This window comes from Mustelus asterias, chromosome 13 (assembly GCF_964213995.1).
Source record: "Mustelus asterias chromosome 13, sMusAst1.hap1.1, whole genome shotgun sequence".
Classification (NCBI taxonomy): domain Eukaryota; kingdom Metazoa; phylum Chordata; class Chondrichthyes; order Carcharhiniformes; family Triakidae; genus Mustelus; species Mustelus asterias.
Window position 1 is genome coordinate 3,470,501 of NC_135813.1, and position 24,209 is coordinate 3,494,709.

General features: G+C 46.2%; 1 protein-coding gene across 5 annotated transcripts in view; it reads left to right on the forward strand.

The window, feature by feature from the left end:
- The window catches only part of tsc1b (TSC complex subunit 1b), a 55,774-nt gene that overhangs the window by 24,245 nt on the left and 7,320 nt on the right, over positions 1–24,209 (forward strand). For 3 of the 5 annotated variants that reach the window (XM_078226184.1, XM_078226185.1, XM_078226188.1), the window contains 12 exons: positions 594–772; positions 1,500–1,615; positions 1,698–1,824; positions 4,192–4,298; positions 6,592–6,673; positions 7,679–7,780; positions 10,619–11,225; positions 12,623–12,670; positions 15,993–16,036; positions 19,311–19,477; positions 20,299–20,481; positions 23,267–23,377. In XM_078226184.1, the coding sequence (XP_078082310.1) occupies positions 594–772; positions 1,500–1,615; positions 1,698–1,824; positions 4,192–4,298; positions 6,592–6,673; positions 7,679–7,780; positions 10,619–11,225; positions 12,623–12,670; positions 15,993–16,036; positions 19,311–19,477; positions 20,299–20,481; positions 23,267–23,377 (1,873 nt within the window). The remainder of the gene's footprint in view (positions 1–593; positions 773–1,499; positions 1,616–1,697; positions 1,825–4,191; positions 4,299–6,591; positions 6,674–7,678; positions 7,781–10,618; positions 11,226–12,622; positions 12,671–15,992; positions 16,037–19,310; positions 19,478–20,298; positions 20,482–23,266; positions 23,378–24,209) is intronic. The other 2 variants (XM_078226186.1, XM_078226187.1) reach the window with 1 other exon arrangement.

The window sequence follows — 24,209 nt, forward strand, 5'->3', positions numbered from 1 at the left end:
GGGTTAGGTTGACTGGCCATGCTAAATTGCCCCTTCATATCAAGGGGACTAGCTAGGATAAATATATGGGGATAGGGTCTGGGTGGGACTGTAGTCTGTGCAGATTCAATGGGCCAAATGGCCGCCTTCTGCACTGTAGGATTCTATGCAGCATCCCTTCTGAAAAGCAGCATCTCCAACAGTGCAGCACTCCCTCAGTACTGCACTGAAGCAAAGCTTGCTTTGAAATGCTCACACCCCGTAGTGGGGCTTGAACCTGGAACTTTGAGATTGAGGCGAGGGTGTTGTCCACTGAACCAAACATGACCCGGGTCTGGGCTGGAGCTTTATGTTACATAATACCTGATCAGCCGCTTGTGAAATAGACTTGAAATCTGAGAAGCCGATGGTTACGTTTGTAAGTTCAATGGGCCGCAAGGGGAGTTGCAGCTGAGCAGATTTGTGTATTGTTTTAGCAACAGAAACATGATTCTTACAACGGCTGACTGGGTTAGACCCACCCTGAGGCAATAGGCTTTTATTCCCCAGTGTTGCGCAATGAACTGGAGTGATCGCCAGTGACTAATAGTTCCATTTCCTGTTCCATTGCACAGGTGGAAGCGATTTGAAACTCATGACATTGTGATAGAATGTGCCAAAGTTTCTCTGGACCCAAAGGAGGCATCATGTGAGGAGGGTTACGCAGTAATGCCGAAACACTTCTCTACACACACACAACAAAAGCACACAGACCACAGCTCCAGCCCATTCTCAGATTCTCAGAGCAGCTTTGGTAAGGAAGGTTATCTTTGGTTATATAAAAATGTACAGAAGTTACAAAGCATACAGGCCATTTGGCCCATCTAGTCCATATTGATGCTTATCCTTCTCGCAGGAGTATTCTATGTGCCTGCCTTGTTCCAAATCCTTTTATTCACCTCTTTCTTTCCACAATTTATCGAGCCAGTTTGTAAATGTTGACCTGGTCTTTGGTTCAATAACTCTTGGAGTGCGTTCCGCAGTCCCTCAACCTTTTGTCCTAAATCTCTTCTATTTGTTCTTGTGCCCCCTCATTCAGGAGTCAGGGTTCCATCAGTTACTGGAAACCATCCACCCTTCATAAATTTAAATACCTTTAAGCCATCCTGGAATTAATGGTGATCAGTATAATTTTAAGAAGTGCTTTTTGTTGGTCTACTTTCAAATTGGATCTAATTTTTGATTAGAGGGGGCAAAAAGAGACACATGTTTGTTCCTGGGGGATATTTTACTGGATAAAAGCAAATGACTGCGGATGCTGGAATCTGAATCCAAAAGAGAAAGCTTTGACAAAGGGTCATCTGGACTCGAAACGTCAGCTCTTTTCTCTCCTTACAGATGCTGCCAGACCTGCTGAGATTTTCCAGCATTTTCTCTTTTGGATATTTTACTGGAGTTTTTTTTAACTGGTTTCATTTCTGTATGGAAAGTTTTTTTTTGAGAGTTGAGTTGTTTCGCCTTTTGACTGAATTTCATTACAGGTAGCACCTCTTCTGCAACCTACACACCCCGGGTCCCGTTCTCCGCTCTCCCTGGGACCCAGCCTCAGTACAAGACACCGCCAACCTTGCAGCGCCTCCCTACAGATGGAATCCCGGTAAGTCCTTGCTAAGTGAGAACGATGTGGTTCAATTGAATTTTGAAGTTCAGTGTTGCTGAATTTGTGCCTCCCCTTCCAGGACCTGCTCTGGAGCCCATCTTCAGCCTGTGGGTTGTCGACACCTCCCTCCTCCCGAGGACTTTCTCCCAGCCCATTTGAAACATCCCAGAGTGCCTCTTGCCCACACAGGGTTTACAGTACACCCAGTAAGTATACCCCAGCTCACCCGCTACCTGCTTTATCACTAAGGATTGTTGCTCAGTTAGCGGGGCTGTCCCTGTATGATGTGCAGTAGCAAATCCCTCGGTAAGCTGTTCCATTTGACTTTGCACTGTTGGCTTTTGATGGAGTGTGATGGTGAGTTTGTTTTTGAGCTGAGTCTGCAATGGAAAAGCACCCAGTGCTGCAGGTTGTAGACTGATACTCCCCTCAGTTTGGGTTGTGTGGTGAACCATTGTTGGTTCCCACCAGGTAGTGCTGAGCCAGGGTCTGGCCAGTACTACGAGTCTGTATATATGTTACTGTTGCTGAGCCAGGGTCTGGCCAGTACTATGAGTCTGTATATATGTTACTGTTGGGGTTAGGGTTGGGCTGTTCTACATGTTACTGTTGGGGTTAGGGTTGGGCTGTTCTACCTGTAATATAGTTCTTATGGTACATCCCAGTCGGGCTCCGCCTCCTGGGAGAGGTATAAAGGTCACTGCTCTGTCTGGGACCCTTTAGTCTGGGATCGTGTATTATATATGGTAGCTCTATTGTTGTAGTCAATAAAAGCCTTTATTTCCCCGAGTACCTCTAGCCTCGTGAGTTATATAGCGCATCAGGTTGTATTGAACTTGGGTACAGAAAGTAGTTGAGGCCAAAACTTTGTATTTCAAGAAGAAATTAGAATCATAGAATCCCTACAGTGCAGAAGGAGGTCATTCAGCCCATCAAGTCCACACCGACCACATTCCCACCCAAGTCCTATTCCCCATAACCCCACATATTTACCCTGTTGATCCCCCTGATACTACGGATCAATTTAGCACAGCCAATCAACCTAACCCCCACATCTTTGGACTGTGGGAGGAAACCGGTGGAAACCCACGCAGACACGGGAAGAACGTGCAAACTCCACACAGACTGTGACCCGAGGCCAGAATTGAACCTGGGTCCCTAGAGCTGTGAGGCAGCAGTGCTAACCACCATGCTGCCCCTTGATTAGAAAGTAGATCTAACTCTTGGGGCAAAAGGGACAGGGGCAAGGCGGGATCAGGGTATTGAATTTGATGATCAGCCATGATCAAAATGAATGGCGGAGCAGGCGCGAAGGGCTGAATGGCCTCCTTCTAGTTTGTTTCTATGTTTGGGTGAACGGTACAATTAATCGTTGCTGATGGTTGCAATTGGAGCAGTTTGAGATGGAGTGAAATGAGCATCACATTCAAATGCATTGGCTAAAGGTAACCAATGCACTGATAACACAGTGCAATATTGTAATTCTAGGAGAGAATTATCTGAACAGGCGTTGAACCTTCTCTGTAGTGACTCAACAGTCATTGACATCATGGCACTTGCCGATTACCCCTCTTGTCACAAGCGACCAATGATTGCGGTTGTTGGGAGGCCAATCCCTGAGACCCAGGACTTTCTCTAATCTCTAATAAAAGGACGGCACGGTGGCACAGTGGTTAGCACTGCTGCCTCACAACGCCAGGGACCCGGGTTTAATTCCCAGCTTGGGTCACTGTCTGTGTGGAGTCTGCACGTTCTCCCCGTGTCTGCGTGGGTTCCCTCCGGGTGCTCCGGTTTCCTCCCACAGTCCAAAGATGTGCGGGTTAGGTTGATTGGCTGTGCTAAATTGCCCCTTAGTGTCCTGGGATGTGTAGATTAGAGGGATTAACAGGGTAAATGTGTGGGGTTACGGGAATAGGGCCTGGGGTGGGATTGTTGTCGGTGCAGACTCGATGGGCCGAATGGCCGCTTCCTGCACTGTAGGGTTTCTACGATTTTTGCTGCACAAGGTCCTTAAGGCAGCATCCTCGATTTCAACTGTCAAGAAAGCAGACGGCTGAAGAAATAGAAAATACTAAACATGTGAAGTAAACGTGGACAACACTGAAAATATGCAGGAGGTCAGTCAGTCTGCAGATGGAAAAGGCAGGTTATGATGTTTTGGGTGCGAGAAGATTACTCGCATCGAGTCCCTGACCTGCAGTTATTAAATTCCACAAGCTTGAGAGGATTTAGTACGCAGATTACACATTTGTTGGCTGACTGTGTTGTATTTCTAGCCTTGCTTAATCCAAATTTACCAGTCTCCCAGGACTTGTACAATTTCAAGTTTGGTTTATTTGAAGATGTGGTAAGGGGCTGCTCAGCAGACAGGTTTACTACAAAGATTCAACAGCTATTGTTAACAAAGTGCAACTGGAATTCCCCATCCTGCTGCTAGCTAAATTGAAAACTCCTCTGAGCAATGTCTGGGTTTACATCCTGTCTACTTGCTCATTAGCCTATTCTCTCAAAGTGATCTCACAACCAAAGCTGCTGAAAGAGCGGTTTGTTAATTCTGCTTTTTTTTTTCACAGTTGGAAAAGGATCATCGACTGAAGCACCCACCCTCTCCCCGCCCCCTACATGTCCTGCAGATGAGTTTATGCACAGTTCGTTCCAGGGAGCAGCATTGCCAAGGAAGGTAAAAGGATGATGTTTGCTGGTATAACATAAAGATGAATAATAATATGCATCACTAATAATGTGGAAAAGATAAAAGTAAATTGCTGCAGATGCTGGAATCTGAAACCAAAAGAGAAAATGCTGGAAAATCTCAGCGGGTCTGGCAGCATCTGTAAGGAGAAAAAAGAGCCGACGTTTCGAGTCCAGATGACCCTTTGTCAAAGCTAAAAGGCAGAGAAAGTGGGAGATATTTATACTGCAGGGGGAGGGAATGAAAGATGAGTCATAGCCACAGAAACCAGGGAAACCAGCTAATAGCTGTCCACAGAGAGAATAGTGTGTGAATGGCCAAACAGCAGAGAAGATAAAATAATAGTGTGATTGTTATTTTGCGTAAGTGGCACTTTGCAAACCGGTGATCAGTTTCCCCTCATGATGCTGTTCTTGGGAAAAGCCTATAGAATGTTTTGAGGTGTTTTAATTGTCTGTGTGCCTGACTTCCTTTCTCTCTCTTTGTCTTCCCTTCTTTTCCTCTCTTATCCTTTCCCCTCTTCTCTGTCTCCTCCTCCCTTTAGTCCCTGCGACGTCACATTGCAGCCACATTCAGTCTGGGCTGCTGTGGAGATTGGCAGGGGCACTCACCTTTACTTTCACTTGATTCTTGTAGTTAATTTGTATGAATCCTTTCCAGGCTGCTGAGAGCTGCTAGTTTTGCTGATTTGGATTCATTGAGCACAGTCTCCAGTGTTGCATTAAGGGGCTTTCCTCTGAGTCCAGTGATTCTCAAACACTTTTGGGTGGAGGACCCCTTTTCAAATGTGTTCATTTGACAATTTAAATTATAATGTTCATAATACCTGGACAAAATTGTATTCCAGTACCCTTGCCCAAATGTAAGTATTGAAAAAACAACTTGCCTCTCTTGAGCAAGAAGTCTCACAACACCAGGTTAAAGTCCAGCAGGTGATGAAGGAGCAGCAGCCCTCCACCCCCCCCCCCCCCGAAAGCTCGTGATTCCAAATAAACCTGTTGGACTTTAACCTGGTATTGTGAGACTTCTTACTGTGCCTACCCCAGTCCAACGCCGGCACCTCCACATCATCTCTTGAGCAAGGCTGAACTCACCTGGGGCCCATCATGAGCCTTGCTGATTCAAGAACAGCTTCTTCCCTGCTGCCATCAGGCTATTGAAAGGTCCTATCACCTATTAAGCTGATCTTTCTCTTCTTCCTATCCATAACTGTAAAACTACATTCTGCACCCTCTCCTTTCCTTTTCCCCTATGTACTCTATGAATGGTATGTTTTGGCTGTATAGCTCACAAGGAACAACACTATTCACTGTATCCCAGTACATGTGACAATACTAAGTTAAGTCAAATCAGTTATAGGTCTACCTGATGATTGTCCTGCCACTCCCATCTACTCCATGTCTGCTCCCCTTTGAGGGCCAGACAGTCAGCCAGTGTTGTATTGACTGTGGCGACTGCTCTCTGCTCCAGCCTAACTCTGAGCCCATCACCAGCCACCTCCCTCGGTCGCTGTGAGTTGAGAAATGCTGCACTGAGCTATCCCACCGACAGCATACTCCTGGACCAGTAACCGAGAAGTTGCAAGTTCAAATCACGACAAAGCAAGTTAATAAAAATGGAAATGTGGACACCGGCACCAGAAAAGGACCGCAGAGACCACCAGATTGTGGCTTGAAAATCCAACTTTCTCACTAATCCTTTCCATGGAGAGAGTCCTGCTATGACTTCTGCCTGGACTGGAATTCTGTATAAACCCAGACCAATTATATCGTTGACTCTGAATCAGTGCAATTGGAGAGGACAATAAATGCTGCCTTTAATCGCAATAGGTCCTAGGCTATCTCATTCCAATGTGTGTGGAGATGTCGGCGCTGTACTGCGGTGGGCACAGTAAGAAGCCTCAACACCTGGTTAAAGTCCAACAAGTTTATTTGGAATTACGAGCTTTCCAATGAAGGGGCAGTGCTCCGAAAGCTTGTAATTCTAAATAAACCTGGTGGACCTTAACCTGTTATTGTGAGACTTATTGGACTCCTTCCAATGTGTCTTTGGTATTTTGCTCTCTTTTTTATCCCCCTATGCAATATGATTCTTTAACTTGGTGCATTTAGCTTGGAGCTTTTAGCTCATGTTGCAAGCATTAATTACACCACAAGTGCTAACCATCACAGACTCCCGTGGTCTTAATTCAGCCCTTACATTCCTAAAATCTTTTTGTATAAGGTTCCTTATTTTAATGTCACGGTGGTGTAATACTATCCTGTTGTAACTGCTGTTGCAGGACGGTAAGCTGGAGAGTGGAAAGCCATTCATTAAACAGCGACAAATGACGGGTGATAAAGGAACAGCTGACAGCCCGTGTGGTGAGTGGCATGCCTGCTTTGTTCGTATTGAAGTGCTCAGCCCCTCCTGGGCGTACATTCCAATGTGCAGAGAAACTGATTAACTAGGTAGAAGCTTGCTTCTAGAATTGGGTTTCAGAAGATTTGCAATACAGAAACAGGCATTTCAGTTTAACTGACCTATGGTGGTGTTTATACTCCACATAAACCTCCTCCCAACCCTCTTCATTTCAACTAATCCGTGTATTCATGGGAGTGGCACAGTGGTTAGCACTGCTGCCTCACAGCGCCAGGGACCCGGGTTCAGTTCCGGCCGTGGGTGATTGCCTGTGTGAAGTTTACATGCCCTCCACGTGTCTGCGTGGGTTTCCTCCGGGTGCTCCGGTTTCCTCCCACACTCCAAAGATGTGCGGGTTAGGTGGATTGGCCATGCTAAGTTATCACTTAGTGTCCCAAGATGTGCATGTTAGGGGGATTAATGGGGTAAATACGTGAGGTAATGTGGATAGGGCCTGAGTGGGATGCTCTGTCAGAGAGTCGGTGCAGACTTGATGGGCCGAATTGCCTTCTGCACTGTAGGGTTTCTGATTCTTCCTCTTGCTTATCTAGTTTTTCCCCTCAGATGCAGCATTTGTCTTGACTATCCCATGTGGCAGGGAATACCACTCTGAGACAAAGATGTTTCTCTTGAATTCCTTGGATTTCTTAGTGACTAAAGTTTATGGTCCCTAGTTTTGGTCTTGTCCCACATGTGGCAGCATCTTTTCGACCCCTTAAGTTTCAAGGTGTCTGTTGGGACACCTGTCTTATTTTAGAGAAAGGAGCTCCAATCTTGTCTCATTCCTACTCCATTATTACACCGTCTTTGGTTAGAGCTTATTAGATTTTTTCACTGCACTAATAATTATAGTATCTTGTCAACTATCAATGTATTGGGAACAGCAATTCTGATCTCTGCCCAATTGAACGCAGTATTGTTTCCATGTTAGCCACGACTAATTTCTTTTTTTTCTGCATTGTGTTCAGGGTTGGAGCATGAAAACATCAAAACCGTATCCTTGAAAGAGCTGTCGGAGGTTATAAAGGGGTTGAATCTACAGGATGGAATGGAAAAAGAGAATGAGGAAGGTACGTTTCTGATGCCAAATGTAACGAATGATAAGTAAGGATGCTGAAATCTGCTGAATGTCGAGATAATTCTCTCCATCTCTCCCCATCCATATCCCTCCCTCTTATTCCCAAACTGACTGACCTGCCCCTTCCCGAGGATACTCACACACAGCATCTCTGCTGGAATGTTGTATTGTCCTTTGATGTAGATTTTATATTGCCTTGTAAAACCCTAAAGGCTTTAGATGGTTGATACTGATAGATTCCTCATCGGGAGTGTACTCGTTCGGAAACTGTTCTACCCACAAACCTCAGAGTATCATTCTTGTCACCAGTTTAGTTTATTAAAACATTTTGAGCCCTAGATGCCCACATCCAGAGTGCAGAATGTAAACAGAATTGGAAAAAGAACAAATTCTCAATGCAGTGATATTCTGACATCCTGTAAAGTTAGGGAGGTAAAAAGTTTTCTGCTCTTGAGATTTTGATCTGGGTGCTGAGGGGTCAGTATAGATGTGACAAATCTTGATTAGAACTTTGTGAGGATACCGGAAGGAATAAAAGGTGTAGGATGTTGGATTTGGAAACTCTGTCAACGAAATTTAAAATGGAAGGGTGGCACACTATCAGTAGGTTTATGTTTACAAAATCCTGGAACTCCCTCCCTAACAGCGCTGGGTGTGCCTACACTACACAGACTGCATCAGTTCAAGAAGGCAGCTCACCACCACCACCTTGAGGGCATTAAGGGATGAGCAATAAATGCTGTCCTAGCCAGTGATGCCCACTCCCATTTGTTGTACCCCCAACTCCTGAACCAGAGTGACTTGAGCCCATAATGCAGGCTGCACTGTCAGAAGCATCATCTTTTGGGTGAGTTTAAACTAAAGTTTTCTCGCTCATTTGGATGTAAAAGATCCCACCGTAGAATCACACAATCCCTTCCGTGCAGAAGGAGGCCATTCGGCCCATCGCGTCTGTGCCAACCACAATCTCACCCAGGCCCTATCCCCATAACCCCATGTATTTACCCTAGCGAGTTCCCCTGACACTAAGGAGCAATTTAGCATCGTCAATCTACCTAACCCGCACACCTTTGGACTATGGGAGGAAAACCGGAGCACCCGGGGGAAACCCATGCAGATATGGGGAGAACATGCAGACTCTGCACAGATAGTGACCCAAACCGGGAATCGAACCTGAGTCCTTGGTGCTGTGAGGCAGCAGGGTTAATCACTGTGCCACCGTGCTGCCATATTTGGAATACAGCCTCTGGGCGTTCTCCTGGAATCTTGGCCAACATTCCTCCTTCAGTTAACACCAAAGGATTTGGCCATTTGTTTTTTGATTTGCTCTAAGCAATCCTGTGATACCCTGCAGTGCCACAAGTGGCCACACTTCAAAAATAATCCAGTGGTTGTAAGTTGTTTTGGAATGTCTCAAAGACATGAAAGATAACTCCAAGTTGATTCTTCTTTTCCCTCTTGCTTACATAAATGCAAATGATGTCTGACAAATCTAACATTAAACCCAGTAAAGAGTTGATAGAAACGCGTTCTTTGTACAGGCCAGTAGAATTCTCTGCCGCAAACTATCCTTAAAGGAGAGAGAAAGGGGAATTTGTTTGAAAAAGAGGGGATTTTATATGGCCTGGAGAGAGAATGCTCTAGATGACTCATGAAGAAAAATGCTGGCACAGATTTAATGGGCCGAATTGCCTATTCCTGAACAATAGTGTTCTGGATTCTTGTTTGTTTCTGGTCCCTGAAAATGGCCAAGAATAAGAGACGCCTTCTTTCTAAGTTAACCCATGGCAGTGAAATGACTGAATTCATGATTTACTTGGCTAAAAGAAAAGCATTTATTCAAGGTTATGATTTCTGTCAGTGAGCAGTATCATTGGCAAACTTCAAAGAAAAATGTCTGTAACTAAAATTTCACACTGGCATTACAGTTCATCTGTGCTCATGGTAATATGCAGCAAGATGAGTGTTTCCCCTTCTTTGGGGTTGTGGCCTCCATGGAAAGTCTGAGCAGGGGCAGTGACTCTGGGAATTAATCCCTGCTTCTTGAGATGTGGAGTTCAAGAAACAGGGCAGCACATGGTTATCACTGCTGCCTCACAGCTCCAGCGATTTGGGTTCGATTACTGGCTTGGGCCATTGACTGTGTGGAGTTTGCACGTTCTCCCCGTGTCTGCATGGGTTTCCTCCGGGTGCTCTGGTTTCCTCCCACAGTCCAAAGATGTGCTGGTTAGGTTGATTAACCATGCTGCATTGCCCCTTAGTGTCCCAGGATGCATAGGTTAGAGGGAGTAACGGGTAAATGTATGGGATTACGGGGATAGGGCCTGGGTGGGATTATTGTCAGTGCCAATTCAATGGGCTGAATGGCCTCCTTCTGCACCGTAGGAATTCTATGATTCTGTTCTATGATTCTAACCGTCTATTTTCTATTATCCACAGTTTAATTATCACCGTTTCCCTTCATCCCAACAGAGGCAGCCATGTCCTCAGCTTAAGCTGTAGAATTTCCTCCCCAAACCTTTCCAACTCTCTCCACCTCCAAGACTCTCCTTAAAAACTGGCCTCTCTCTGACCAAGCTTTAGGTCACATTTCCTAATATCCCCTTAGATGGCTTGGTGTCAGCTTTTGTCTTTATGCACCTCTGAATTGTTTGGGTCACTTTACCATGTTAAATAAAGATGCTACATAGATGCAAGATTTTCATGTTGTTTGACTGTCGGTAATATGGGGACCTAGAACAGAACTACTCTTGTCTGGATGGAGACATGTTATAATTAGACCGGTGCTGGGAGTTTCACTGAATATAAGGATGTATTTTTACTTTGACAGCTGCTATTGCTGATGAACTTTCTGAAATTACCCCGGTGGACCTGCAGTCCCTGGTTACTCGAGGTGGATTCGACTCCCCGTTCCAGCACAGGACTGAGACGCTCACTGGCCCTCAGATGAAGCGGGAGCAGGAGTTGTACTCTTCAGCTGCTGAACAGGGAATGTGCCCTGAGCCCCAGAAAGCCCTGCCTACAATTTGCAAAGCGCCAGACCCTCACTCGCAAGAGCAATGTCCCAACAAACGAGGGTTTATGCCCATTGACAAGCCAGGTGAAAACTGTTCCGGAAGCCCGATCAAGCAGGAGGCCCTCAAAGCTGGGTCAACAACATTGGAAGTATATACACCCAGCCTCCTGGTGAAGGTCCAGGCGCTGAGGCACCCTCCACTTGGTAGTGGTCACCCCCTCCCGTACGAACACCTTTTTGATTTGACCTTGCCAAAGACGGCAAGTCTCTTCATCAAGCAGAAGACCTCCGAGCTTCAGAAGGCAGCGGGCTTGCAACTGGAGGATTCTGTGTCTCAGTCGTGTTCGTCAATCTCGCCCCTGGACGTGCTGGACAAGCTGATTCAGCATGGGGGAGATGCGCATGTGAAGGAGCTTAGCAGGTAAGCTGGAGGGGAATGGTGGGAATCCCATTGCAGTTCTGAAGGAGCTCTGCACTGTCACAGGTGCCGTCTTTTCCAAAGAGGCATTAAACCAAAACTCTGTTTGCCCCTTGGGGTGGATGTAAAGATCCCACAGCACTCTTTATCAATGAAGAGTGGTGGAGTTCTCCCCATTGTCCTCGCCATGATTTATCCCTCAACCACAACATCACTCAATCATAGAATCCTTACAGTACAGAAGGAGGCCATTTGGCCCAGCGAGCCTGTACCAACAACAATCCCACCCAAGCCCTATTCCCGTAACCCCACACATTTACCCTGCTAATCCCCCTAACACTAGGGTCAATTTAGCATGGCCAATCAACCTAACCTGCACATCTTTGGACTGCGGGAGGAAACCGGAGCACCCGGAGGAAACCCATGCAGACACGGGGAGAAAGTGCAAACTCCACACAGTGACCCGAGGCCGGAATTGAACCCGGGTCCCTGGCGCTGTGAGGCAGCAGTTCTAACCACTGTGCCACCAAAGGCTTTACAATGTTCTGAGATAAAGATTTTCTGTAAATGCAAGTCTTTCAGAAGGTTCAGAACATTTTGATTTTGAATGCAACTTTGTAAAAATATTTCCTGCAAATTATTGCAAATAAAACCAAAAGTATTCTCAATTATCCTATCAGAGATTTTATTTTTCTCTCTATCTGATCAAATTCCAATTGACGTTGTTCAATGTACAAGTTATATGTACAAGTTTCTTCTTTGGTGCTTTGTATAGTGGAAGGTTTATTGCTGTTCCATCTCTTGAATTTGCTTTTTAAGAAAAGGCATGGATTGGTGCCTGGACTCCAGCCCCTATTTGATATCTATCCCAAGTAATGTTGATGAGTTGTGGTGTTGCACTGTCTCCCCATTAAAATCTATGACCATCTATTGCATGGTGGCACAGTGATTAGCACTGATGCCTCACAGCGCCAGGGACCCAGGTTCGAATCCCGGCTTGGGTCACTGTCTGTGTGGAGTCTGCACATTCTCCCCGTGTCTGCATGGGTTTCCTCCGGGTGCCTCGGTTTCTCCCACAGTCCGAAAGACGTGCTAGTTAGGTGCATTGGCCGTGCTAAATTCTCCCCCTCTGCACCCAAACAGGCACCAGTGTGTGGCGACTAGGGGAATTTCACAGTCACTTTATTGCAGTGTTAATGTAAGCCTACTTGTGACGCTAATAAATAAACTTTAAAACTTTACTTTAACTATTGGGATGGCGGGACACTCTTGTGCTGTGGGGAGGCTGGTACAAGTTGCCACTGAAAGATATTTTTTTTGTTGCTGAACAATGAAGATGAACAAAGTAACTGATGGAAGTGCGACCCCCCCCTCGCCCTCCCCAACCCTGTTTATTTTAGACTTTATCCTGTGCAGCCCGAGTCCCAAACTCAAAGGAAAATGGTCAGGTAAGCGTGGAATTTGCTGTCGTGCCATTTAATAACCAGCAATTAAACTCCAATAATTAACTGAATCCATGAAGTGTTTCTAACTCTCTTGGCGATTGTTGTGGTTAATTTGTTTGATTAATGGGAAGCAACGATTCTTGATTTCCTTTATCCCCTCTACAGAATCTTACTGGCACATGGGAGCGGGGAACATTAAAAGAAATGTTCTCTTCCTATTCTTATTGTCTCTTAATTATGGAAAAGTTGAGATGGGCAAAGGAGGATAAAGGCTGACCGGGTGCAGCAGTTGCAAGTGTGGTGAAACTTTCAGGAGTCGTCAACACTGCGAGGCGTCTATGCAAAGTGCTCCTTTGACTGCACATCATATCCAAAAGTTCTGTCACTGGTCTCTTAATAGCGTGCAGCAGTGGGAGCAGGCAACCGATTTCCTTTTCTTCTCCCAAGCACTGCGGTTTGCTGCAGTGTTCCTATCACACAGCCCTCCCTCCGTAATAAATGTTCGGGGTAGCAATGGTTCTCAATTGTTGGGGGTCACACATACAAATACTGACCTTGCCCTGAGATTTGCTCCCCAAGACCTGCCCCTGTTCTGCTTTCAAAGGTTGGTGTTACATCAACTCAATATTTCTCCTCTCCCTCTAACCTAGACGCTAGTGCCGGTTGGGACTGTCCTGTTTGTACACGAGAGAAATTTACCTGTGCTGCAACTCTTGTGAAGACCCATGAATGACAAAAGACTTGGTATTGCATTATTGGAATATAGGGGAGAGAAAACCTGAATTGTCGGAGAACTATTTCAGTACAGATGAGCTACAGGCTGGCTTGTTGTAATGTCCCACCTTCCTGGTCAGTTTTAATTGGACACCACATTCACATGTGAGCTAATCTCACCTTTCCCTCGAGTCTCGTGCGTGACACAAAATAAAGAATGGCTCACCAATTCAAACTCGGAAATTGATCCGTCTTCAGGATTACATAGAACGTGCTGTAGGGAAATGGGCAATTCAGCCCCAATGGCGTATGCCAGCATTTATCCTCCAGGCAGGCTGCTCCTCTTCATCCAACCGAATCATTAGTTGCTGTGCGATTGCTGTGGTATTTTCAGATGGTTAGTCCTGGTCTCGAAGCACAAGAATCAGTGATTGGTGCTTAAAATGGAAGCTGTACCTGTGCAGTCTGAATTTTTAATCAATTATATACACGCCCCACGTCACCATTTGAAATTTCTGATCCAATCTTAAATATTCCACTTCTAAGAATGTGGTTAATGGCACGGAGTAGTCTTAATTTAATGAAAGGGAACCTTAACACAAATGTAAGCGCACTCTTGAAATGAAGAAGTGTGAAAATGTTTAAATAATTCTGTTAATTGTGACTAACTAGGTATGACTTCTTCAAATAGTTTTATTTGCATATGTCTTTGACCCTGTGTTGCATGTATGCGTTTGTAACTTTGTCAACGTGTGACGTTTTACTCTAAATGGCTTGAAGAATCATTTAGGGGTGAGCTTAACACTTGCATTCACCCCAACTATTCAAGCTCCTCCTTACCTATTCAGGCAACCAGTGTTTGCAGTATTGCTTTTCCATGACTGAGTTTGTATAAAAGCCAGTTTGGACACTTGGAATGCCACTCTCCAATGAGCAAGTCCCTCTTCTGAAGTTGGGGGAGGTTCATTAATGTTATCAAAGAATCTTTTCTTCATGCTGTACCTGTCCTGAGGGAATAGCTTCGACTTTGGGCACCCTTTGCTATTTCCCAGCACTGCCATCTGTAATGCAAAGCACAAACTTTAACCAAAAATCTGAAATGTCCCTCTACTCGGGACCTGTGGGGTCTGAAACCAAAAGAGAAAATGCTGGAGAATCTCAGCAGGCCTGGCAGCATCTGTAAGAGAGAAAAGAGCTGACGTTTCGAGTCCAGATCATAGAATAATAGAAACCCTACAGTGTAGAAGGAGGCCATTCGGCCCATCGAGTCTACACCGGCAACAATCCCACCCAGGCCCTATCTCCGTAACCCCACATATTTACCCCGCTAATCCCTCTAACCAATGCATCCCGGGACACCAAGGGACAATTTAGCACGGCCAATGCACCTAACCCGCACATCTTTGGACTATGGGAGGAAACCGGAGCACCCGGAGGAAACCCACGCAGACACGGGGAGAATGTGCAAACTCCACAAGCCAGGAATCGAACCCAGGTCCCTGGAGCTGTGGGGCAGCAGTGCGAGCCACTGTGCCACCCTAGCATTTGAACTTTGACCAAGGATCATCTGGGCTCGAAATGTCAGCTCTTTTCTCCCTTTACAGATGCTGCCAGACCTGCTGAGATTTTCTCTTTTGGTTTCAGATTCCAGCATCAGCAGTAATTTGCTTTTATCCTGTAGGTCTGATGTTTATGAAATATCTTAATTATTCACCCACAGCTGTCCACAGGTGTATAAGTCATTGCTTCTGCTTAGTCCGTGATAAAGACAGAATCAACTTGAACTGATGTCAAGCATCTGGGGAATTACTTTTAAAATCTAGTCTTTGCTGTGGGTAGACTTGGCCACTAATTTGTGCACAGCCAGAGCCCACATGGGAAGGAAAATCGCTCAGTCTGTTTTTGTGGTGGTTGAAGATAACGGTGAACGTTCTTTTTGTGGAATTTCGGGAAAGTTGGCTTCTCTGGCACTGCAGGTCTTTGTCAGTGCAACATAGATTTGTCAGCCTAGCGTATGTGCCCCACTCCCAGAGGGGGAGCTTCAACCACAGCTGTCTTGGGTCCAAGGTGAGACTGGCATTGTTCTACTCTCTCTCGGCAATCAGCAGCAGTGACTCAATGCGTTATTCACAGCAGTTTTCCGCTTAATAATTCTCCACCTCCTGCTGAAAAGACCCTGGCAAAATTTTCTCCCACAGATGTGGCGTCCCTCTTAATATTTCTTCCAAGTACCCATTCCTCATGGGCCTTGATCAGGCTTAACCGGCCTAATGGGGGCATTCCAGTTTGAACCCAGGCCTATTTTCACACGGATGTCCATCAACATGCTTCTTGGTGTAAGTTGCAGGAAGCAAACCTGTGGGCAATTTAAGGAAGAGGACAAGAGGGCAGCGAGTTCTCTGGCTGGTTAGTAACCAAAGCTGCAACCTTTCATTGTTGGCTTGCACCCCAGATGACACAGTTCAGGTTGATTTTTTTTGGGTCGACTGCATTTCACTAACCGTTGTACTAATGGTGAGTTTGCTTAAATGGAAAGTTCTAGTTGGTAAAATGGTTACCTGTCCTTGACCAGTATCAACATCTCACTGTTTGTTTTCATGTGTGAATTTAGATTGCCTTTGCCCAGCAAATCTGCAGACTGGACACATTTTGGAGGTAGGTTGTGCATGTTACAGTGATTGTTCTCTGGGTTACACTGCTTCACCAGTGGGCGAACCTGACATACGAGTCACAAACGTTGCAGCTACTGATATTGAGCAATGATTTAAACAGTGGTTTACTAAGCATACTCATTGCAGTGTGGCACAACCTAGCACTTTAACCTGTGTTTCTCTCTGCCCTGTACTAGCTAATGCTAGTAATAAATAACTCCGAGGTGGCCTGGGACCATTTTGCACAGATTTCCTGCTCCCATAAGGTGTGAGCTCCTCACAGGCACGGTGGCACAGTGGGTTAGCACTGCTGCCTCACAGAGCCAGGGACCTGGGTTCAATTCTGGCCTCGGTCACTCTGTGTGGAGTTTGCACATTTTCCCCATGTCTGCGTGGGTTTCCTCTGAATGTTCCGATTTCTTCCCACAGTCCAAAAGACGTGCTGTGGCCATGCTAAATTCTCCCTCAGTGTACCTGAACAGGCGCCGGAGTGTGGCGGCTAGGGGATTTTCACAGTAACTCCATTGCAGTGTTAATGTGAGCCTACTTGTGACATAAATAAATAAAGAAATTGCTTAAAAATGAAAATCATCACTAATTTCATAGAATCCCTACAGTGCAGAAGAGGCCAATTGGCCCATCAGGCCTGCGCCAAGTCTCTGACAGAGTATCTTATCCAGGCCCTCATCTCTGCACTATCCCCATAGCCACATGTATTTGCCACGACCTATCCACCCAACCTGCACATCTTTGGACTATGGGAGGAAACCGGAGCACCCGGAGGAAACCCACGCAGACACGGGGGAACGTGCAAACTCCACATAGACAGTGGCCAAAGGCTGGAATTGAACCCGGGTCCCTGGAGCTGAGAGGCAGCAGTGCTGACCACTGTGCCACTTGTGTGACAAAGTAAAATAGCAGTTGTGTTTTTTTTTTAATCACTGGAGTGTCCAAACTTTTGTGAGCAAGTCCCATACATCATGAGCCTTGATGCCCTACATAAAGTTTAAATTAGCGTTACTATTTAAATGTGCGAATATCTCAAATTCTGATGCCAACGTATCTCGATGCTCTGATTTTGGATTTATCTATCAGAAGCAACAGTGTTGAGAACCGCCCTTTTCAAACCTGCAGAACAGTGATATTGCAGAGGGCAGGCCAGTGAGCGAGCAATCCAGACACTGATAGGACCGAGTGTCTGAGCTTCACAGACAGGTGTCACAGGTTAGAGGACTCTGACCTTACATGCCCTTCTGACTGTGTTGTTTCTGAAGTTCTTTCCCTCAATAGTGGGAATATGAATAAATGAAGCATGGTTGTTTTTGTATGACTGTGCGTTATGTTACTTTTCGAATGGAACAAATCCCTTGTGCGTTTTCAAGACAGGCATAGCAACCAGATTCCAAAACGTTTGGAAGTGTAATTAATTGGATCAGAAGGTGCAGTTGAGTATAAATTATGTAAAATAACCAGTTTGGGAGCAAGGCACCCAAAAGGAGTGTCTGTTAAACATCACTATTAACTGGATATCAATCCAGCTTTGTTAGGGCAAAATGAGGTTCTGCAGGGGGTATAGTGAAAATTGCTTTGTTGCCATGTGAGCAGTTGTGTAAATTAGAGTGCAGCGGGGAGTGGGAGTGATCACAGCATGAATAGTGGCTTCGAGCAGTATTACAGGTGTTAGAAAGTTAAATTTGGAGAAAAGATTTTTAAAGGTTTTTTTAAAGAAGGGATTAACAAAAAATAAGGATGTCAAGTAACTGCACTCCACAATCTTGATGCAGCAATAAAATGTCAATTTAAAAACTCTCCTCCTTGCCTAACCCTCCTTCAGCGCCTCGCCCTCATTGCTTCTTTCTTTAAAAGAAAATTTTCCTTTGATTCCCTTTTTCCCTTCCTCATCTTCTCTCATCCCCACTTCCTGTCCCTTTTCTATTAGCTGTGTACAAATGGTTGATGGGCTTTGGAATAAGGTTTTAGAAGCAGGCAGGCTGATTGTGAGGCAGCTGTGTGAGAGAAGCAATTGAAGAATAAGATGAGTTGGAATAAATGTCGCTCGCTCATAAATTTCTGGGTTCTGATCTGCTTTGACCCGTATACGTTGAGGGGGGTTGAGTCATTCTGGGCAATATTTCTACTTGTGAGTGCAACTGATATCTTGCTCAAGAGCACTCCCTGAAGGCAATGCCTCAATGACATTTTGCCATGTACTGAGTTTGATTGTGGCGATGGGGGTGTGGGGGGGGCAGTCTAGGCAATTGACGGGACCTTTTCTGCGCCGTTGAGTTTGATGTTGAGCCAGGTCTTTTTTTGTCACATTCGTCCTAGTCCTGATGTCTTGTGGGAGTGACCCTCTTGGTCACTGCATGGTGTACTGGCCTCCAACCAGCTGTAATTTTAAGTGAACCATTATTTCCAGTGTGTAAAAAAAAAAAAACGTGAAATACTAAAACCCTGAGTACCAGTGTGTGGTTCAGGGCCAGGCAATAGCCTCCGTTTCCCACCCTGTCTGATGCTGAATCAATCTTTCTTGCTGATACCTCCTGACCCAGCTTATTCCAGTGTTCTCCGGTTTGACCTCCCACCTTTGTAAACATCCATTTATCCAGAACTTTGCTGTCTGTTTTCTGACTTGCGATCAGTCTCACTCACCCATTATCCCCTGTGCTGATCAACACCGCATCTTCTAATCCTCATCCTTGTGTTTAAATTCCTCCGTGGCCTTACTCCTCCCAAGTCGTGATCTTAAGCAACATACACTTCCAAATTTTAGTCTTTTGCACCCCCCACCCTCAACCAATTTTTATCACCCCCAATATGAGTGAATGTGCCTCGCCTCCAAGCACTAAACCTCTCTCCCTAAATCCCTGCACCTCTCTCTCTCCGCCTCCTCAAATGTGGAGATGCAGCTATTGGGCTGGGGTGGACACAGTAGGAAGTCTCTCAACACCAGGTCAAAGCTTGTATCACAAGCTTTCGGAGCGTTGCTCCTTCAGGTGTTGCACTTCAACCTGGTGTTGTGAAACTTCTTACTGGGCTCCTCTTTTAAAGCATTCTTTTTGAACATACCTCTTTAACCAAGCTTTTGGTCACCTATCCCAAGATCTCCTTTTGTGGCTAAGTGTCAGATTGGTTTTTCCGGTAAACACTGTGAAGTGCCTTGGGATGTTTCAGGCACTATATAAATGCAAGTGTTTTGTACCTGACGTACATGGGATGGCTGGGTGTAGTTCTAGCTTCCGCTTGTGATCTAACTCTCAGCGTCCTGTTGATCTCAGGTTCTGTACCCATGGATGAGCTGCAAAGGCTTCGGAATCAACTCATTTTACTGCACAACCAGCTCCTGTACGAGCGTTACAAGCGAGAGCAGCATGCTGTTCGGAATAGGCGTCTGCTACGCAAAATTCTCAAAGCAACTGCGCTGGAGGAACAAAATTTAGCAATGGTGAGGCTTTAAAAATATTTTAACACGTTTACCTTGTTGGACACTCATAAGAAGGCTCTTGCTATAGGTTCTGGCAGCTTTACTCTTGTTTGATTCTGTGTCGGTTCAACGAAAGGCCCCATTGGAGCTTCTGTTCCCCATCCACCTCTCTGCTCCCCCTTTGAATTCAACACTTGATTGGAAAGGTTTTCTCCCTCCATCTCTAAATGTTAAACCAAAAGCCCCATCTGGCTTTTAAGACAAACATAAAAGATCCCCTAGCACTATTTAAAGAACAATGATGTCCTCCTAGTGTCCTGGTTCATTCTTTGATCAATGCTACCAATATAGCTCATCTAGTCCTGTTGTTGGTGAGATCTACTGTGCTCAGTTTGGCTGTGTGTAATGTTCCCCCACAAACTAACGCGCCCTTGCCCACGCCTGCACCCCCACTCTCATCCTCACTCACACTCACGCCCGAGCTCTCGCCCATGCTTGCGTCGGCTCCCCCTCGCTCGCTCACTCAGTCGCATTCTCTTTCTCACACTCGTGCGCTTTCTCGCGCGCACGCGCACAACTGGCAAAGTATTCACCTGGGGAAGGAGGGCCTCTGTCATCTCGCTATGAGGAGAGTGGGCCAGTGACAAGTTCAAAAGTTGTTAAAGGCTTGCTCTAATGAGGTGGGGGTGGAGAGGGGATTTGAGGGATGGGGGGGGCGGGGTGTAGTTGGTGAAGTCATTCCCGCTTTCCTCGTTGATTGCGGTTTGGAGGGATTGAGGTTTGTGTTTCATCACTTTGAGCTACTGAGCCTCTGTCTGTCTTGTGGCCAACTCCATCTGCAGAAGGACCAGCTGAAGCTCCAGGACCTGGATATTGGATCTCTCAAACACAGTTTATTCATCGAACAGAACCAGTATCGGCTACTGCGAGAAGAAAAGGAATCCATCGTCAAACATCTCAACAACCAGATTGCAGAGCTACAGAAGGAGCGAGGGGATTACCGTGCTCGCTGCCAGGAGCTCCAGGTAAATCAGGGCCCACTACCAGGAGCTCCAGGTAAATCGGAACCCACTGCCAGGAGCTCCAGTAAATCGGGACCCACTGCCAGGAGCGCCAGGTAAATCGGAACCCACTGCCAGGAGCTCCAGTAAATCGGAACCCACTGCCAGGAGCTCCAGTAAATCGGGACCCACTGCCAGGAGCTCCAGGTAAATCGGAACCCACTGCCAGGAGCTCCAGGTAAATCGGAACCCACTGCCAGGAGCTCCAGGTAAATCGGGACCCACTGCCAGGAGCCATCTCACCATTGGGTGAATCTGAAGGGGGAGAAGGTTAAAAGTATATAGTGGATCCCCATTAATCTTTTAGTTACATGTGTGGAGCGCTTGAGCTTATTGACCCATGGTTCACCTCCATTCCATTTTGTCCACCATCCATTTAACCACTCCAGGAGTGGCACAGTGGTTAGCACTGCTGCCTCACAGCGCCAGGGACCCAGGTTCAATTCCGGCCTCGGGTCACTGTCTGTGTGGAGTTTGCACGTTTTCCCGTGTCTGCGTGGGTTTCCTCCGGGTGCTCCGGTTTCCTCCCACAGTCCAAAGATGTGCTGGTTAGGTTGATTTTCCATGCTAAATTGCCCCTGAGCGTCAGGGGTTGTGGTCAGTGCAGACTCGGGCCAAATGGCCGCCTCCTGCACCCTATGGATCTATGATTCTAACCAATATAATTACACTGATTCCAGTGTAACAGATGTACTGTTGAGATTTTACACCAATCATAGAAACCTTACAGTGCAGAAGGAGGCCATTCGGCCCATCGAGTCTGTACTGACCACAATCCCACCCAGGCCCTATTCCCGTAACCCTCATTACCCTGCTAAACCCTCTGACACTAGGGTCAATTTAGCATGGCCAATCCACCTAACCCGCACATCTTTGGACTGTGGGAGGAAACCGGAGCACCCGGAGGAAACCCACGCAGACACTGGGAGAATGTGCAAACTCCACAAAGCTTGGACATATTCCTTTTGTTTGCAGAGGGTAGGTTCTGATGTATGAATGTTTGTCACTTCTGACGAGTGTAAATGAGCAATGTTACGATCCTGACTGATTATCTTAGATTGTTTGTTAGCGCACACAGGATTGTTCAACAAGTGCTGCCCACGTTCTGTTTTGGGTTTTGCAAATGCGGGCAGTTTGAATGCCGTCTGTGCTGTGGTTGGTGGAACATGCTGTTGATTCGATCAGCCAATCATTGAGACACATGGCCTTACATACCTGACCTCACTGGCACTGAAATTGATTTCAAGTTATTCAATTGTGTGGGAGGCAGACGTAAGCAAATCTCGATTAAAAAGGAGAATAGTATTGACACTTGGGATTCAAATTGTAAATGAAGCATTTTTCTAAAAGTAAGTTATTTCCACTGACAGGAATATTGGCAACCAGGGAATACAGATTTAAGATACTCGGCAAAAGAAAAGGAATGAGAGAAATACAAATGCAGTTAGTTGTGATCCGGCAGTTGAGAGGAAGCAGATTCAGATATTCATTTCTAAACAAAATTGAATATGGACTTAGAGGAAAAAGTTCCTGAGGTATCAAAGTTTAAAGTTTGTTTATTAGTGTCACAAGTAAGGCTTACATCAACACTTCAGTGAAGCTACTGTGAAAATCCTCTAGTCGCCACACTCCGGCACCTGTTCGGGTACTCAAAGGGGCAATTTAGAAATCATAGAAACCCTACAGTGCAGAAGGAGGCCATTCGGCCCATCGAGTCTGCACCGACCACAATCCCACCCAGGCCCTACCCCCACATATTTTACCCGCTAATCGCTCTAACCTACATATCCCAGGACTCTAAGGGGCAATTTTTTAACCTGGCCAATCAACCTAACCCGCACATCTTTGGACTGTGGGAGGAAACCGGAGCACCCGGAGGAAACCCACGCAGACACGAGGAGAATGTGCAAACTCCACACAGACAGTGAACCGAGCCGGGAATCGAACCCGGGACCCTGGAGCTGTGAAGCAGCAGTGCTTACCACTGTGCTACCGTGCCGCCCTAGCATGGCCAATCCACCTAACCTGCACATCTTTGGACTGTGGGAGGAAACTGGAGCACCCAGAGGAAACCCATGCTGACACGGGGAGAATGTGCAAACTCCACACAGACAGTGACCCAAGCCGGGAATCGAACCCGGGTCCCTGGCACTGTGAGGCAGCAGTGCTAACCATCCAGGGCAAGAACAGAGGCATTTGCCAAACAGCTGGCAGAGGTATGATGGGCTGAACAGCCTCCTGTGCTGTATGATGCTATGGTTGTGGTGATAGGTATAGGCTGAGCTTGTCAAATGCTCTATGAAATAATGTGATTCCTCTTCCAGAAAGAGAGGGCAATGGGGGCGATGTCTATGGAGGGCAGTTGTATTGTGGAGATATAACATTGCTGCTAATGTCCGGATATTAGAAAGGTTGATTGGTGGGACAGAGCCCATGACTGTACTGCCCAGGAGGAGGCCATTAGGCCCATCATGTCTGTGCCATCTCTGAGCTTTTCAGCTAGTCCCACTACTCTGCCTTTTCACCTACACAGTAAGGATTCTGTCCTGTCTTATATCACTGCTTATTTTACAGATTAGTCCAATACCTAAAGGAAGCCACTGAACTCAGGAGCTACAGTTTGCTAAGCAGGTGCCTTTACCAAGGGAAGTTAGAGTCAAAGCAAGCTCGATGGAGAGGGTTGATGTGTGCAATGGCCTTTATGGATCCTGCTCTGTTTTCTAATTTGCAAATCTCTGGGTTTTTTTAGAACAAACTGCAGGATTGTCAGAAGATGATTGGGGAATTGAAGCTGGAACTACAGAAGGTCAATAACAAAGCATGCAACACAGCATATCTGCTAAACCAGATGACAGAGAAGGTGAGTGATTTGACAATCTGCTTAACAAAAACCTGGACTGGTTTGAATCAAATCCTTTAGAATGTTGTCCCCCAACTCAGTTTGCCCCAATGAGACTTGTATTTATTGTTGAACACCCAACACTTTCAGCCATTCTATAGAGTTGGCCAACCCAAATAGCCAGGCAATGGACAGCTTCTCATTGGCCACTCCCAGGACAAGTACAGCACGAGGTTAGATACAGAATAAAACTCCCTCCACATTGTCCCATCAAACACTCCCAGGGCAGGTACAGCACGGGGTTAGATACAGAGTAAAGCTCCCTCTCCACTGACCCCCATCAAACACTCCCAGGACAGGGACAGGACGGGGCTAGATACAGAGTAAAGCTCCCTCTACACTGTCCCCATCAAACACTCCCAGGACAGGTACAGCACGGGGTTAGATACAGAGTAAAGTTCCCTCTACACTGTCCCCATCAAACACTCCCAGGACAGGGACAACACGGGGTTAGATACAGAGTAAAGCTCCCTCTACACTGTCTCCATCAAACATTCCCAGGAAAGGTACAGCACGGGGTTAGATACAGAGTAAAGTTCCCTCTACACTGTCTCCATCAAACATTCCCAGGACAGGTACAGCACGGGGTTAGATACAGAGTAAAGCTCCTTCTACACTGTCCCCCATCAAACACTCCCAGGGCAAGTACAGCACGGGGTTAGATACAGAGTTTAGCTCCCTCTACACTGTTGGTTCAGTGCCAACAGTGATACAGGTGGCTTAGTTCTGTGGCTGCAGGAAGCTCAGTGGAAACTAAAAGATTACTCTCCGATTTCTCGTGTCATCCCTCCCC